Here is a 16,926-nt window from a genome sequence, read left to right as displayed (position 1 = left end):
TGAGCAATAAACATCCCAGCCCACTATGTCTTTTAATCCTTTGGCTTCCCTTCTGTCTGCACTAGCTGACTTCTGTGGGATGACTGGTTAGATATTTAAGAAAATGAATGACACTGTTTTGTCATGTGTAGAACAACAATTGAGAGCATCAAATGAACTCGGCACCAAGCTGGGATCACCCAGTTACAATGGTGGGAGAAATTAAACAGCATTAATTAGATGGAACTCTTTCTGCCTGGGATATGTCTCATCTCTTAGCTGACAAAAGCTTCTGTGGTTTGGCTTATTCAGAGCCAAGTTGATAGGAAAGCTGAAGGGAAAAAAGGAGCATTGTCCATTGTCCGCCAACCCAGCTGAAGGAAGATTTGAGTTTGAGACTGTCTTCTAAAGAACAGGAAAAGCTTGATGAATTTTTATCCCAGACACCACTAATACATCTGAAGGTCCCTCTAACTAGACCACAGGCAGCACTTTCACTCTTGGGTCACTGAGATCAGGTAAATAATACATGTAAGGGAGAAAGAATCAGAGAGAGAAAAGATTTTTTCAGCTTCCAGAAACCAAAACAATCTTTTGCTACAGTAGAATTCCTACTGGCTCTGCAGCTACCTCTATGTAGTCCATGCTAAAACTTTCTCCACAGTATTTTTTTTCCTATCTTATTGACATTTGATATAAACCAGACTGCACTCCACATGAACAAAAGGACCTTGATTCTTCAAGGTACAATAAACTCTTATTTCCCACTGAGCCTGTGAATGAGGTTGACATCCCAAACTGCTGAAGGTACATCCCTTGTATGACTTGGAAATTGCTTTCCTGCAGCTTCTGTTCTTGGAAACATTGGGAAAGGGCCAGGAGAAATATCAGAGCTTCAGTCATGACTCAGTTCTGTACTCTGTGATTTGAATCCATCCAGGCTTTTATGACAGAACTATAGAATATGAATATTGCAAACAAAGTGTAGGACAATTAGTTACATTTAATAGGCTTTATTTGCTGTCATTTGACAAATAAAGCATGTTTACATATACTCTTTCTTAAAGAAATGCCTTTCCTTCTGTACATATACCTGCCTTTTTCTATATTAAACAGTTAATGAAATTCAAACTACTAAACAAAAAACTGTGAACATTTTGGACAGTAAACTCCTTTTCCCACTAGATGTCTATACAATGCCCAAACCAGACTAGTCCTGATTTTTTAACAGAATTTTTGTTATTAAAAAAATATTTATATTTCTTTGATTTAAAACAAAATAGTCTTTAGTTTACCCGATTCCCTTCTAAAAAATAAGGAAGAAAAGTAGCAATAGATTTCCATAAAATACCAGTATGATAGAATTGTGCTACTGAGGAAGTCACCTACAAGTAAACTAGAATTACATATTAATACATTACACAATGTGTACCTTGGAGTACTCAAAAGTTCAGATGCTTCTTTGAGTCATATTTAAGACTCTTGAATCTAAGCAACTACATAATTTCAAATAGTAGCTGCACTATGCAAAATGTCTTAGAGAGGAAGATGCCAAAACAAACTGAAAAATCATAGACTTTCCAGTAAAAACATTCTTTTTGGTCAACATTATTTGCTATATTCAAACTAAACATATTAATCGTTTTGGTCAACCCACAATTTCATTTTTTGGTTAATATATCAATTATCTCTCAGCTTTTCTTACATGCCTTGTCTCTCTACTTTCCTTTAATAAATAATGGCATATCTTTCTTCTGTATTTAGAAATATAACCTTAAAATGATGCTTCTATGAAAAACATCACTTGGAGATCCTGTGACACTTGATGGACTTGAAAATTTTGCCCAAGAAAGTGTGACAGCTGCATGATCCCTGAAGATGCTTTAAAGGGCATCCAATAGATAAATCTAGTGCTCTTACCACACAGATGTAATGTTACAGCTAGAGGCAACAATAGACTATATATACAAGAAATTCTAGACCGGTCAAATCAATGACAGTAAAGAAAAAAAAGCAGTGGAGAAAACTTGAGCTGATAATTCTTTTGTTTCCTATAGAACTCAGAGCAAGGAATATGCACACACTGGATTTTCCCACCCCAGCCTTTTCCAGGGTTTACCTACAAGCAACAGGAGCAGAGAAGGCATCAATTTCATTTCACCAAAATGCTCACTTTTGCACCCAGAAGATGTAAATCTTAGAGAGCAGTCTGGACTAAGAGCTGCCTGTCTGTGAAAGCTATGGAAGAAGCTTCACTGGTCAGCTAAAGTGCAGGGTCGTTTGTACACAGATTTAAATGGGAAGTTACTTTAGCTTCCGGGAAGAAGAATCTAGCCCAGAAATCTCACAGTGCAATACATTAAAGAAAAATTATTAATTATAGTTGAATTAAATGCAAAACATCTATTTTACCATTTTATGATGATAAGTATTTCCTAAAATGTCAATAAAGGTTAACAAGAAATGGCCTGGTTGATTTGTTAAACCATGCAAGTTAATTTCCAGTTGCTGCTTACTTTAAGAAAGTGAGAAAGAATCTGCAGTACCATAAAAGTACAGATTCTGCTTCTTGTCTTTTCTTCTCATAAAAAAGAGGAAAAGAAAAAAATGTGAAAGAGCTTAGAGCTAGGGTAGTTGGTTTGAGAATCAGTTGAATATTCTTTTTGTCTGTAGCACTAATTATGAACTTGATTATTACATAAATATTGTTTCATATTAGTTCTATGGTCAAAGGTCTAAATTTAGAATCAATCTTTTTTTTAATGATGCAGTTTCTATAATAAACACTATGATCGAGTCTAGGTGTATGTTACAGTATTAAAATGCCTTCTTTTTAAGCACTCGTCGGAATCACTGTAACTGGTCTGCTATGGCTTAGCCTGTCTGTCTGTAAAAACGAAGATTTATTTTTGTGTGGCTTGAACTGAACTGACTGATTTTTGATGTGTGCTCACCCTTAGCTATTAACATTGTGTGCAATTGCAGTTTAAATGTTTTATTTTCAAATAAACAGGCAAATGGACTGTTATTTCTATAAATACTAACAGGATCATGCCCAAGCGCTGGGATTTTTCAGCCTGGAGCAAGAGGAAACCACACATTTTCTGTTTATTTTTGTGGGTTTTACTATTTTAAGCAACTTCAAACTCTGGACTGAAAATACTCTGACATTTCTGGTTAATTTGAAGGAAAAAAGTCCCAGTAGTTTCTTAGCAAGTTAGGTCAACTTAGACTAAGTCACTGAGTGATAAAAAATTATTCTCTGTGACAACAATGTATGCAATGTCCTCCTGGATGTCCATCACCATGTCTCTTGCAACGGAGCCCCAAAGAAATGTATAGGAAGCTGGGAAAATGGTTGATGGAGGGCCTGGTCCTACTAGCATGTATCCAAATCTACTCATGTGCCACTAAGTGTGATTCTGCAGGGTTATTTGAGAACCGTTCCTGTCTCCTTAACTGAGAACAGAGGTTGACAGTGATATCAGATGCTCTTTTCTCTCTTCCCTGACCTCAGTTTTAACACACAAAGGACAAAATGCCAAGTTTTTTGTGCTGTCTTTGGAACAGTAAAATCTGAGCATCAGTTTAGACCTGTGCACTAGTAAATACTGTTCTGTTTTTCCTTTGCAGCTGGCTACTTTGTTTTGAAGGGACAGAAATGGAAAATTGTCTGGGTTTTTCTGAGCAATACCTCTGCATCCTTTGCTTGACTTAACTTAATAGTAACCAGTTGATTATCTGCAGGCAACAAAGTACTGGTTGAGAATAGTAACTTGCTTTTTGAACAGGCAAATTCAGACACCATTAGATGACTGAAGTTTTACAAGGGTAGCAGACTGTCCTTTGAAACTGGAGGCTTTCTGCATCCAGAGTTGTTCCTCTAAATCTCTGGTCATCTTGAAACAGCTTGACCTCTATATCTCATTTCTTCGCAGTTATAAAACCCTCTAATAAATTGAGAGAAAAAACGATTGAAATGGGTAAACACAGAAAACGTAGGTAAGGAGAAAGCTAACGAACTCAATTGCAATTCCTATGCCAGTATTGCCTTAACTTAAAAGTATTGATTAAATAACTGAATATTTACATCTTGTACTGGAATCACTGAAGGCAAATGATGCATTGCAAAGCAAACAGAGGCTGACCTTTGCACGTTTTCCCATCAGGCTGCAGGGTAAATCCAACTGGGCAACTGCATCGTACCCCTGTCGCGGTATCCTTGCAAGTCCGATCACAGCCTCCATTATTGACAGCACATGTTTCTGCAGAATGAAAGAGAAAGAGAGAGAGAGAGAGGGAGAAAGGGAGTGTAATGAAATGTTCTGGGGGAGGGGAGAGGCACCGACACTTTGGGGCAATATTACAACATTACGAAAGCAATCCAAGTTTAAGCAAGCCAACTGAAGCAAGCTCTCAAGGTCATCAGGCCCCATGTACTGGTTTTGACTGGTAAATCATTTCCACAAGTCATGATTTCTTTCTCCCCACCCAGCCCCCCCACCCCCCCAGCTGGTGTTTTTATTTATTATATTTTAGTTAGTGCTTTTGAACTCTCTTAGACAATAGGATGGGTTATTACATATGAAACAAGTTTAAAAAGAAAAAAAAAGCGATTCTGCCTTTAAAAGCAGAACCAAACATTCAGTCTGTTTTGTATCAATGTCTAGCTGAGGCTTTTTAAGGTTCATTTACTTAAAATGATGTCGTAGGCATAATGAACTTTAAAAAGCAGTAGAAAGCAAAGCAGAGTGCTAGACTTGGAACTGAGAATTTAAAATCCTTAGTTAAGAAAGAGTTAATGGAAAATGAACTACATATATCACTTTGACAAGAATCTACATGCCCAATCTGTTCTTACTGAACTACAAGCAAAAGGCATCTGGGTTTTGTCCACTTAAAGCTTTTTGCAAATTGAAAGGAGTTTGGAGTGGGTGGGAGGGCATAATTGAGGTCACTGAACCCATTCCAAGCTGTGTCATTGAAATTTCCCAGTGCTTGTAGTATGTAGAAGGGTGGCTGGGCAAACACAGGCAAGAGAAAGCTGCAATACTTCTAAGCTTTTACAACAGTGGGCAATGGCTATTAGGTACCACCACATTAAAAAAAATCTTCAACTTCATTACAGAAAAAGCAAAAAACCCTCCCTCATTGCCATTATTTTCTGTTACTTGTGCGTGCACATGCGCACACTGTACACATCCATACACACACATACCCACACACACATCCATAAAGTAGATAAAAGGCAAGTGAAATGATTAACTTTGCTTTGATCCGGAGAATAGAGTGGATGTAAGGATGCCAATTTAGCATGTCAGTCTGAACTGTGCATTTATCTGAAAAGTATTTACTTCAGAGAGCAAGTCCTTTTAATAGTATCTTTTTCACTTGCTCTGTCTTTGATTAAATTAAAATACTTCCCTGCCCCCCAAGACTGCCATTATTCTACTCAGCTCACCTCATTCTGGCTTTCCCTAAAGAAGCTTTGTCATTACTTACTCAGATTTACAGACTCCTATTGCTGAATATTCACAGCCTGTGTCACAATTGTACCCTGTGGACAGGGTCTGACAATAAGCTATAGGATATGCTAATCGGGAATTGCCTTAGAACAGTACATTGATCAAAAATTATTTACACAGAATAGAAAAGGCTTTCTCTTTCAATTGACTAGTACTGAAAGATTTTATTTTAAAGTAGCCTCTGCTAATGCCCTCAAGGTGAACTCAGACTGGCTCTTTGGAGGGGCATCACTGCTTTGAAATAAGAGAATAAAAGTGTAACTGTTATTCTTGTTTTCTTTCGCACTAGCACAGACCTCTACATCAGTTGTGGAATAAACTGTTGGCACTTACGAACAAACCAAAAGCAAGGGGTTGGGGCACACATATATTAACGGCATGCGACAAAACTCTGCCATTCATATATATTCACACATGTTCTGATAGATTTTTAGCGCTTTTTTATGCCATGTGTGCTATGTAATAACATCACGCAGAAAAAGCAATCAGTTATATTTGCATATAACTGCCAGCAGCTACAGCTAACAAACGGATTGACATGCTTTCTGGAACAGCTTTCTGCAAATGGAGCTGAGTCTGCAACTCCTTATTTTCAGGGGGAATTCTTGCTCACCTTAGGTACGACTTGCAGGACCTGAACCTAACTGTTTAAGTAATAGACTTCTGATTTTCATTTACTTCTCCATGAAGGCCTATTTTATAGACTCAGAGGCTGAAACTGCTGCTTGAAGAATTCTTCTGTAAATGACACTGTTAGCATTTCATTTGTGTGTGAATATGTGTGTCCTCACAGGCCAATGTATCAAACGATTTTATGTTTCAAAGAAGGAAAAAAGTTTCAGGTCATTTAAAACTTTTTTATCAGGATACAGTTTAATGGTAGGTTGATTTGCCATGAGTAAAAAGAGTTAAGGTTAAAAAACAGGAAAAAGTGATGAAGTTGGGCATGGCACTGCAAAGTGCAGTAAATCTTACGTCAGCAGATTAACTTTGGCATATGAAGAGTCCTTTATTGCAGTTCGTCACCACAAGATGAACATAAGCAGTAATATTTCTGCTTTCTGGATGACATCCAGTGAAAATGAATAGACACAACAATTTTTTTTTCCCATGGCATGGATGACTGGATCTATAGGGTAAGGGTCATTCAGTGAACAAGAGTTATTTCTGTGTATAAATAGAGCGAATCAAGCCAGCTTTTCTTATTTTCACAGAGATTTAGTAACACAAACCAAAAAGGATAAATACCCTTCAACTTTCCTGGTGACTCTAATACACGCCAAACCCTAAAAGAATGAAGATCCAAGCAAGCAAGAGGACATCTGACAGTACCTCTAATGTTTTGGATAATTGGAGAGATGTATTAACGAAATTCCTTAAATTCAAGGTCATGAGAAAACACTGGTAAAGGAAAGCGAATTTGTACAGCAGAATGTGGGAAAGGGGTATTGTGAGCTACATCAAATAGAATAGCTGAGGCCTATATATAACATAAACCGAAGCATGTCACCACCTGTGTTTCTATTAGGAATTACTTCAACTCATTCTTCACCTCCCTACTATCAAACTTTAGTATATATTTGAAAGACAAATACAAATTTTAGGTCTCAAAGAGCAGAAGTAAATTACTTATTTCATGCTGGAGAATCTATACTTATATGGAAGGGAAAGAATGGATGCTCAAAGTGTGGATCAGATCTTCATGATGGTATTGATCCTACAGACCATTTTCCATTGTTTTGTTTGGTTTTGTTTGGTTTTGTTTTTTTTCCTGTGAAAGGCAACCTCAGCTTATTTATTATTTTTTTTTTCTTCCATTTCACACTTTTTGCCACAATTTTTGTCCTGATGAGGGAGCAGAACAAAAACTGGAAGACACAAAGCAGTGTCATATAACTGACATTTACATTCCTTTCAAATTATGATAAAGCTCATCACTTCAATTCATTAGACTTTATTGTGAATTTAAAGTGATGTTTGCAGCCACATTTACAGCCTTATTAAATTCTCACCAGAAACCTCAGACAGAAAGAGGGATCTAACAAAAAGGACATCCCTCCAGTCTGGGACAGCTTACATTGTGTTTCTACACTGTGAACAATTCTGGAACAACGTCTCATGAATCTGTGCCCTGGGTCTATAGACAAGAAGTAATGAAAATCATTACCAACATGCTATACCTATGATTTCTCAATTAGGATATTTATTACGAAAGCAGAATCTATACCAGGTGGCAATGGAGTCCGGTCACTTTCTTAAAAAGACTTCTGACAGCAGACAGGATTTATTTGGCTTTGGATGCTATTAAATGCCTGAAACTCTGAACATGTGCCATGGGTTAGGAATATTTCTGAAAAACTAAATTTCAGCTTATTTTATAAAACAGGTAAACACAACTGTTCAAAAGGTAAGCTTCTATTCAGATCTGTTGGTTTTGTTTGTTTTTTTTTTTTAAGGTGGCAAATTATATCATAAAGCCATTGAAAAACTGCCTTGAAGACAGGCACCTCTAAAATTTGCCTCCATTTTTTTTGTGATTTCATTTCATCTCTATGATCAAAAGAACATGGTGTTATTTTAAGGGTATTAATCAAAGTAAGGCAAATCTTGGAATCTTTATTATTCACTTTGGCAGCCTGGGTCAACTTGAGTGATATCTAAACCAATGTTTTAGGAACTGAGATATGGTGCAAAGCAGAACAAACTTATACAGGTCTATGGGACTAGAAGAGATACATCTGAAGATCATACAGTAATATATGCGTCAGTGAGGTCATTCTCTATAATCTTTGGTAAGTCATGAGGACATGGTAGGGTTCCTGATGACTGGACAAGGTAAACATCAAAAACGCAAGAGGAGAGATCTGGGCAACTTACCTGCCAGCCAGTCTCACATCAGACCCCCACATGTTTATGGAGGAAACCATCCTGGAAGCCATTTGAAAGCACACGAAAGACAAGAAGATGATTGGGAATGGCTAGCATCAACTTACTGAGGGCAAATCATGCCTGATTAACCTGACTGCCTTCTACAATGACATTACTTATACTATGGGTAAGGGGAGAGCTGTGGATGCTTTTCACCTTAAGTTTAGCACATGCTTTGACATCGTCTTCCATAATACCCTTATGGCCACAGTGGTGAGAGATAGGCTGGATAAGTGGATAATACAGGGAGTGGAAGATTAGCTGGACAGCTGAACTCAAAGTATTGAATAAGTGGTACAAAGTCCAACTGGCAGTCTGTCACCAGAGCTATCCCTCAGCCTCAGCTGGTGGTATTAAGGTCAGTACTGCTCAATTTCTCTAACAAACAATGGCACCCTCTGCAAATCTGTGGATGATACCAAACTGGAAGTGTGATCAATACACCAGAGAGCCAGGCTGCTACTCAGAGAGGCCTTAACAGGTTGGAAGAAAAGGCCTGAGGGGAACATTAATGACCTTCAATGAAGGCAATCCCAAGTCCTGTGTATGGGATGGAATATTCCCATACAAAAGAACAGGCTTTGAACTGACTGGCTAGAAAGCAGTGTAGAGAAAAGCCTGGAGTCACTGGTGGACAAGCTGAATGGAAATCGTAAGTATTTCCCTAAGGCAAAGAAGACCAGCAGCATCCCGGCTTACATTAGTCAAAGTACAACCAGAATATCAAGAAAAGTGACCCTATCCCTCTATTTGATCCTTGGAGTAACAATATCTGGAGTGCCGTGTCCATTTCTGGGCACTCCAGTGCAAGAAAGACATGGACATACTTTTTACAGGGATAAGAGAATTTCGTCTTTTCTATCTTAAATTCCTTTAGATTAACATAAAACACAACAAGATTTATAGAAAAAAAGCATTATATAACAGACAGGTTATGTCTCTGTTAACCTCAGTCAGTCACTTTAGATTGGCTGTAATTATGATCTACTTGAAAACTTAATCACATAAGCTCTGGAACATTTGCATATACCTGCACTTATATGCAGAACTCTCCTTTCCCGGTCTCAGTCAACCCGCTAAAATACTGGGTGTACTGTTCCATGTGATAAAAATAACATAACATAAATTTTCAAATTATTATCTTAAAAGATAAAAAAAAGATTAAAAAACCCTAAAGATGTTCTACAGGGGTATAAGGAAAGAAATGGACAAGTAAGAAAGTGATCGATTATATTTTTTAAGAAGACTTAAACAAAAATAAGCTGCTTTGGGTGGTAGGCAAGAAATTGATTTCAGAAAGATGCAAGAACCCTCTTTACACTGTAAGGGTGTAATCCTGCTCATCACACAAGAAGGCTGAGCAGGTGGCAGTCACAAAGAGTCCTCAGGAAAAGATGTTGAATATAACATAGGCTTGTACTATTATTGTCTAAAAGCAAAAATGCCATTTTGCGGTCACTGTGCCATTGTGCTGTATACTGCTGCTGTGTTGACCTGTGCTGCTGCATCGTGAGCAAGATAGAAGACAGATGAGTGCTATGTGGACCTCTGCATGATGGAGGGTGATCTTCATGTTATGCTCAGAATGTATAAAAAGTATAGAAATATTGCACTAGTGATCAATGTCACTTTCCTTTGTCTGATCAACACATATCCCTGTCATGAAAAGCCTTTAAGCCAAAAGGCATGAAAGCAAGAGCAGACTATCTAGCATCAAGGTACTTTCTTTGGAGATACAGACAACTGATTCTCTGATGTTTTCTGTTACCCAGCATGGCAGTCTGCAGTCAGTAGGATCCAGAAAGCCCTATTTGGTTTCCAGCTCTTGATCACAACACAATGACTGGAAAGAGCAAAGAACAACTGTAAATGAAAGAGCTATTTTTAATAATGTGTGTATAAACATGCAAAGAAGCCTTAACAGAAGACCAAAAGCAGCCAGTGGTCGTGAAAACAAAAGAATTCATATACAGCCTCAAGTGAAAATGAAAAAGGAAGCCATTTAACTCATCACCTACATTCAATTGAGTCTTGCAGCAGCTGCTGTCTTGATCTCTATCTTGTAGAAAAAGCATGAGAGGAACACTTAATGGCACCTTTTCCAACAGAAAAAAATGTTCCAGTAATAAATGGAATGAAAAATTTCTGTATGGCTAATGCCATATCCTCTGAATCAGAGAGGAAGGTTGGACTGACCTCCTGTCTTAAGGCCTTGTTCAGAGGAAAAGGACAATAAAGGCAACAAAGATTAGGTTTGGTCATATCTTCAAGTTTATGACATTAGATTCCAAAGAGTGAAATCAGTATGCTGCAAATGTGCATGTGCCCTCTTTTCTCACTAATTAACAATGATTAGTAATTGGTAACTGGTTTAAAGGCAATTGCTCTTGGAAACACGGAAAAGCAGGTTTGAGCTGATTCTCAAATTTAAAAGGCCGTTGAGGTGTTTAATGTTCTCTAAAGACACAAATCTGGGCAATGTCTGTCTCTAGGACATAAAGGAGAAGAAATGATTGCAGTCCCCAAAACAAAGAATGTTTTCTAAGTTTGCCACATATCTGTAAACCATTTAGGTTGACATGGTAAGCAGTAAGTACAGCTGAAAGGAAGACATGAAAGGGGAAAAACGCTTTTTTTGCCCTGCTTACTTCCTATGATTTGCCAAATGATAACACTGACCATAGGGCAAGTTAAAGCAAACCATCAATTCAACTGCCTTTCATTTGGAATTCATTTGCAGTACCCTAAAGCTCACTGAGGTCAGCAGAAATAGGCTGGTTGGGCTTTACTTCCAAAACCTATGCCACATTAGAGAAACTTATTTTGAGCCAATTTTTATGCTGGCCAAAGAGCAATTCATGATGGAGCAGTCTGCAGCTGTGAATTTAAAGTAGCTCAGATCCTATCAGTAGGTCATAGCACAAGCAAAGTTATCATACCTATAATTAGTGTAATCCTGTCTACTTTTACACTTGGTCTACATTTTGCACAAGATCTGACCACAGTATCTTATGCTCAGAGTAACTGTCTTAAATTTAGGGCTCAGCCACATGAATGAGTCAATCTTGATGTAACCAAAAGCTAAAGATTGCAAGAAGAATGGCAGGTTTGGAGCATTCACTGTTTTAGCCAGGTACATGGATTACCTTAGACCATTTTTTTCCTAATGAGATGCTTGTGAAGTAATATTGCCAGGCAACTGGAGTGGCAAAAAGGGTTAAACTATTATTAATCTCTGTTCCTCAGCAGATGTGCTGTAACTAAAAGCTACTGTAAACTGCTATGGTGTCTGAACCAGGAGATACTCTGTTTACGTATCCTGAACACATAAAAACGAGTTGCCATTCTCTCATTTGCTTCCTGTCCTGCACCACTTCCCAAGAAATTTTACAGTACAACTCAGTAGAAATCAACTTGCAGAACCAGCCCCAGGTGGTGCACACAGCATATCAGTGAGACCTACCTTAAACTGGATGTATTTTCTAAGTAAGATTTCAAAGGGAACAGCCACTTTAAAATGGAAAAAAGTACATACCCATGATTTGGTTTATTTTGAGAAGACCTAATCCTAAACCATTAATTGCCATCATCTGTAATGACGCTTTGCATCACTGTAGTATTTTGGAGCCCTCTTAAGGACCAGCACCAGGACTCCACCGTGCCAGCTAAAATTACGTTATAGTTATGAAACAGTGATGATCCTAAGGTATTAAAGCAGTCCTATGTGAGGGTCAGATCCTGCTTGGCTGAGTGGAACTGGCTGCCTCAGCTTAAAGAATGTTGATATCATTCAGTTTAATACAGAAAGTATCTGGAATCAAATTAGCCCATAACTTGTAACTCATCTCCCCTCACACCCAAAAATGCTCTTTGCTCAGTCTGGCTCAAAGGCAGCCTGTGCTGACATCTTATCTGCTTCTTTCATGCTGCTACCACAGCACAATCTCCACCAAATACAGCTCCTTCCTTACTGCAGGCATACTGGGGTTGTACACAGTACACTCCTCTTAACATTTCTGCTATAGAGGAGAATCTTACAGAAATAATTCTAATCGCTAGCAGCATCACTGCTGAGGGAATACACAGTATGTGTAAGAAAGTACTGAGACAGAGAACACATGGTAAGACTGCTGCTGCCATCCATAAAAAGAATTTCACTGCAGGCGGCAGTACATGCACTATATGGCATGAGATCAGGGTACAAGGAGGGACCCAAGGGACAACGAACTCAAGGAGAAACTAAAACCACAAATAAAATATTTGAATTTTCAGTTAAGTGAGAACTATGTTATTCTCATGCAAATTATGCTCTGTGATGCTGAAAGGATAGAGAAAGAGCATTCAGAAGAGTATAATGAAAGAAACAAATAGCTGTGAACAGATGAAGGAGAAGCTGAAAGAGCTTCATATTCAGGGAACGAAAAAGGTGAGACAGAAAGGGTAACTTGCAGGATGTGGAATTCTTCCCTCCGTTATGCTTGTCTCCTCATTTCCTTGCAATTTCATGATTGGTAGAATTTTATTTGCATGAAAATAGGATGAGAATTCTGCACTGCTACATATGGAATGTGTGAAGAAACAACTAGGCGAATCTTGCACTGAATCATGAATCCTGCAGCTCTCATTTCTCGATTTTTCTTCAGGGAACACCACATATTTAGGGAATGTTACTTGATTTGGTGTCTTATAAGCACTGAATGAGTCCAGACTGGTCCCTTAAAAATAGCAGTATTGGTTGTATTGTGGTGCTTTTTCTAAGTAGAGAAGCTGTATTAAGGAAAAACTGAAATACTCTAAACACTGTGAAGGAGCATTATCTCCTGACCTTGGACAAATCCTTTCAATTAAAATGGAAAAGCAATACAATGGAAAGTATTTGTAGGAATTCTGGATAAGGTCAGACTCTTTATCATCAGCAAAGAAATCAAGAAAAGGGATTTTTTACAGGAAATAACACACCATTTCCAAACTCAATGAATAAAAGTGACAATAACTCAAGATGAAAGGATCTGCCCTTGGGAGAGACAGAATGCATGAATGACCTCAGGGATTCCTTCCCCATTTTCTGTAATTTCATACAGCAAAATAGAACTGACAAAAGGAGTTAAAGTGAGGTCTTGGTTTCACAGTTAGTAACCAAGTTAGAGATCCCCCTGGCAATACACCTGTTAATAATATATTTTAAATGCTTTATTGATTAAAGCACAAAAAGACTGTGATGCATACAGAGCAACACACTTGGCTTTCTGACAGTAAGCATTTCTAAGTCAGATAAATGCTATTCAGAGAAATAAAGACATATTTTAAGTAATCTGAAAGAGTCGTAGGAGGCAGTATAACAAAGCTAGGAACTGAAGTACACACTGAAAAGGTGCTCTTGGCTTAAAATGACCTTTAATAGGCTGGAACTATGATAGAAGTTATTTGCTTTGGAAGAATACTTGAAAACAAATACTAGCTTGTCCATTTCCCAGGTCTTCGAAATAGAAAACTGGGTGTAGGATCATTTGGAAACTCTCATTCCAATATGAAAGAGACCAAAAACGAAGTCTCCAGAATCCATTTTTAATTCACATTGGAATAAAACAGCCTAAGACTTCTGAAAATTTTCTAATAGAAAGCCAGAGCTCATAATACCCTTTATTCCAATGGCTTGGTAGTTAGGCCATTACATGCCATGTTAGAAAACCAGGTCCCATTTTCTATTCTTTCATGTTTATTGAAAATGAAGAATCCCAAGCTCTTACCAGGCTATCATTTATCAATGGTGTCCCCAAGGGCAGAGCACCTTCATGAGGCAATAATGACTTAGTCTGACTTTACAGCCCAACACACAAAATTACAGTGTTTCACAGAGAGAGGCAGAAGTAAAACAAAGACTGTATACTAGAGAAATTAGGAGGTTTTTATCTGTTATTTACATACATGTTCATAGAGGGCATAGATTCTTGCAAGTTAAGACCTGACATTTTTTTTAGCTTTAAGATGACAGAGCCCCGTACCATCAGCTCTTCTCAACTCTGGAATCCCAATAATTTCCAGGTGGACTAGGAGAAAGAAGGGGAGAAGGGTGGCTGACCATATGAATGTTTATACAGACAATGCATCTTAAGTAAGCCACCTTGCTTTCTCCTCCCATGATTAACAATATAAAGTTCACACACTGGGTGTGTGCCCTCTGTAGTCCTTATTTTACACAAGCTACATGAAGGAGAATCCTGGTTCATCAGAAACAGGGAATGTAGAGGACTGCTCTGCTAAGAGCTACAAAATGCCCAGAAGGCTCTGTAAGGGGCAATTGCAGAAGCAAGGATGGTGCTTTAGATGGCCTTTCTGCCTTGAACTCGTGGTGAGTATATTCAGCTCACATCTGATGTTCTACCTGTTCATTAACAATCTGTCACCTGCAATGATAATCTCTGGTGGAAATAGCTATAATTAAGTACGTTCCTACCACTCAGGCAATCGGTGCTTCTAAAGGATCTGCTCCCAGACAAATAGAAGTCAAAGCATGCTAGATGTCCAGGGTGAATAGGGTAGCCTAATCCTTAGATAATTGTGGTTTAGGAAAAAAAAAATTTGGCTGATTATTAAGCTCAGATGACTCAAGATATATAAAGTTGGGTACCACTTTGGTTTCAAATGGGTAAACTTCGTGTAAGGATCAGCTCTAAAGTAAGTCTCTCTATTTGACGTCACAGACGGTAAAACATTTGCCTTTGCTGCAAATGCAGTAAGTCATGACCATAAACTTAAATATTGGGTTTGTTTTGTTTCATTTTTCTTAATATGATGGAAGCAGCTCATTAAAATTCATTATAGGTACTGGGCTAAAAGTCTCCTGAAATGAAAACAGCTTTGGCCAGGACAGGATAAACACAGTTACTTTGGCTGATGTTTCTAAGTACCTTCAGGAGGCACAAGCCTGGGATGAAAAGCTGATGAGTACCCAGAGGAAGGAGTACTGGCTTGTCATGGAAGTGGACAAAGCAGAAACTGCACTTGTGATCTACTAGTCTGAACTGGCTCCAGCTATCTGGTGCAACATTTGAGATCCTTGGAGTTGAACTGATGGTGGAAGTATATTTTCTAAAGCATGCCCATATTAAAGCAAAAAAATATATAATTCTGTCCCATATGACATGCAGTGATGTTCTCTGTCCTAAGCTAATCCATGGCAGAAATGCCCAAATAGCAATTTCTACAGCTCACATCTCTAGTGACAGCTGTGGAGAGCAAATGGTCTTAGTGGACTGCACGCTTGTCCTTCCAGGTGGGTGGCTGGGTGGTCATTATAAATGGATGGAAGGCTACTAAAAATGGAAGAGGAGCCATCTGCAGAAGTCAAATTATTCTAGCCACAACAAGGGAAAATACAGAAGTAGTGAAAATACTATCTTAATTGCTGATTATGTGCATGAGTATAGACAAACCAGAGCCCTGCATGTAAGCCACTCAGGAAACCAGGGATGGAATGTAATATATGTACACATATAATATAGTTCAGCCTGGCAAAGCTGATCCTTGTTGGTGTGATTTTCTAAATTACTTGAAGCACTTCCTATGCTACACAAACAAGCCAGGCAGAGGTAAACTATAGCAGTAACAAAGTCCAGGAGAGTTTCAATGCACTTAACAGTTTACACAAGCACTTCAACTGACAGAAAAGTAATTTGTAGGGGTCCTGGGAGCCAGCTTCAAGGAAAGAGAAGAGACTTACATCCCTGTATACATCCCTGTATCTTGAGGGAGGCTGCAAACAGCCTTAATGATGACCTGAGAAGTCGGTGTCCAATGGCAAAACCTTAAGCTGCCATGACACACAATGAGTTGACCATGTCTTGTGAAGGAATGAATTTCAGGGTAGAGTCTGGGTTTCTGAAGACACGTGCAGTATGTTATTACTGCCATTTGCACCATTATCCTGGCCTTAAACATGCAAGAGGAATTACTGCACTTCCTTGACTTCAAATGGGCTCAATGTCCTATTGTTCTTTACTACACTGAAAAGAACTTTGTAAAACTCTTTTCTTGAGACAGTAAGAAACCAACCTTTTATCTTCTAGGGCCAGAGGAAGAATATTTTATTGCCCAAGTGAGCTCTTAAAAGTTTCTTCTGGAAAGAATGGAAAAGGTGGATTGAAGGTGAGGAAAATATAGCCTTTTCAGTTGTTCTGAAGTCACCTGAGCCCAAGCACAAATGAACCTCATCCATTTGACTACTAAAGAATCCAGGGACAGAAATGAAACATGGTGAGAAGTGGGTCAGCCCACCTCTTCAAAAAGTGATGATCAGAGGAGAAGAGCTAAGAAGTGCCCTGGATATAACATAATGGTTGTGTTTCTAAAGCACCTTAAGGCCTGTGATTATGACAATATAAAAAGTGACTGCATTTTTAAAGACAATATAAAAATATAAAATTGCTTGGCTTTAAGAGTTGATGCAAAGAATAGCTAGAGCAAAGCATTACCTTTGATTAGGAGATAGTTTCTT

General features: G+C 38.3%; 1 protein-coding gene across 5 annotated transcripts in view; it reads right to left on the bottom strand.

The window, feature by feature from the left end:
- SCUBE1 (signal peptide, CUB domain and EGF like domain containing 1) overlaps positions 1-16,926 on the bottom strand; it is a 206,996-nt gene that overhangs the window by 68,670 nt on the left and 121,400 nt on the right. For all 5 annotated transcript variants that reach the window (XM_061472074.1, XM_061472077.1, XM_061472075.1 and 2 more), the window contains one exon: positions 4,128-4,244. In XM_061472074.1, coding sequence (XP_061328058.1) covers positions 4,128-4,244 — 117 coding nt within the window. The remainder of the gene's footprint in view (positions 1-4,127; positions 4,245-16,926) is intronic.

The sequence above is a fragment of the Pezoporus flaviventris genome, unplaced genomic scaffold (assembly GCF_033815535.1).
Source record: "Pezoporus flaviventris isolate CSIRO_AGI_PZ_B2104156 unplaced genomic scaffold, CSIRO_AGI_Pfla_v1 ptg000070l, whole genome shotgun sequence".
Lineage (NCBI taxonomy): Eukaryota > Metazoa > Chordata > Aves > Psittaciformes > Psittacidae > Pezoporus > Pezoporus flaviventris.
This window is presented reverse-complemented; position numbering and strand designations above follow the sequence as displayed.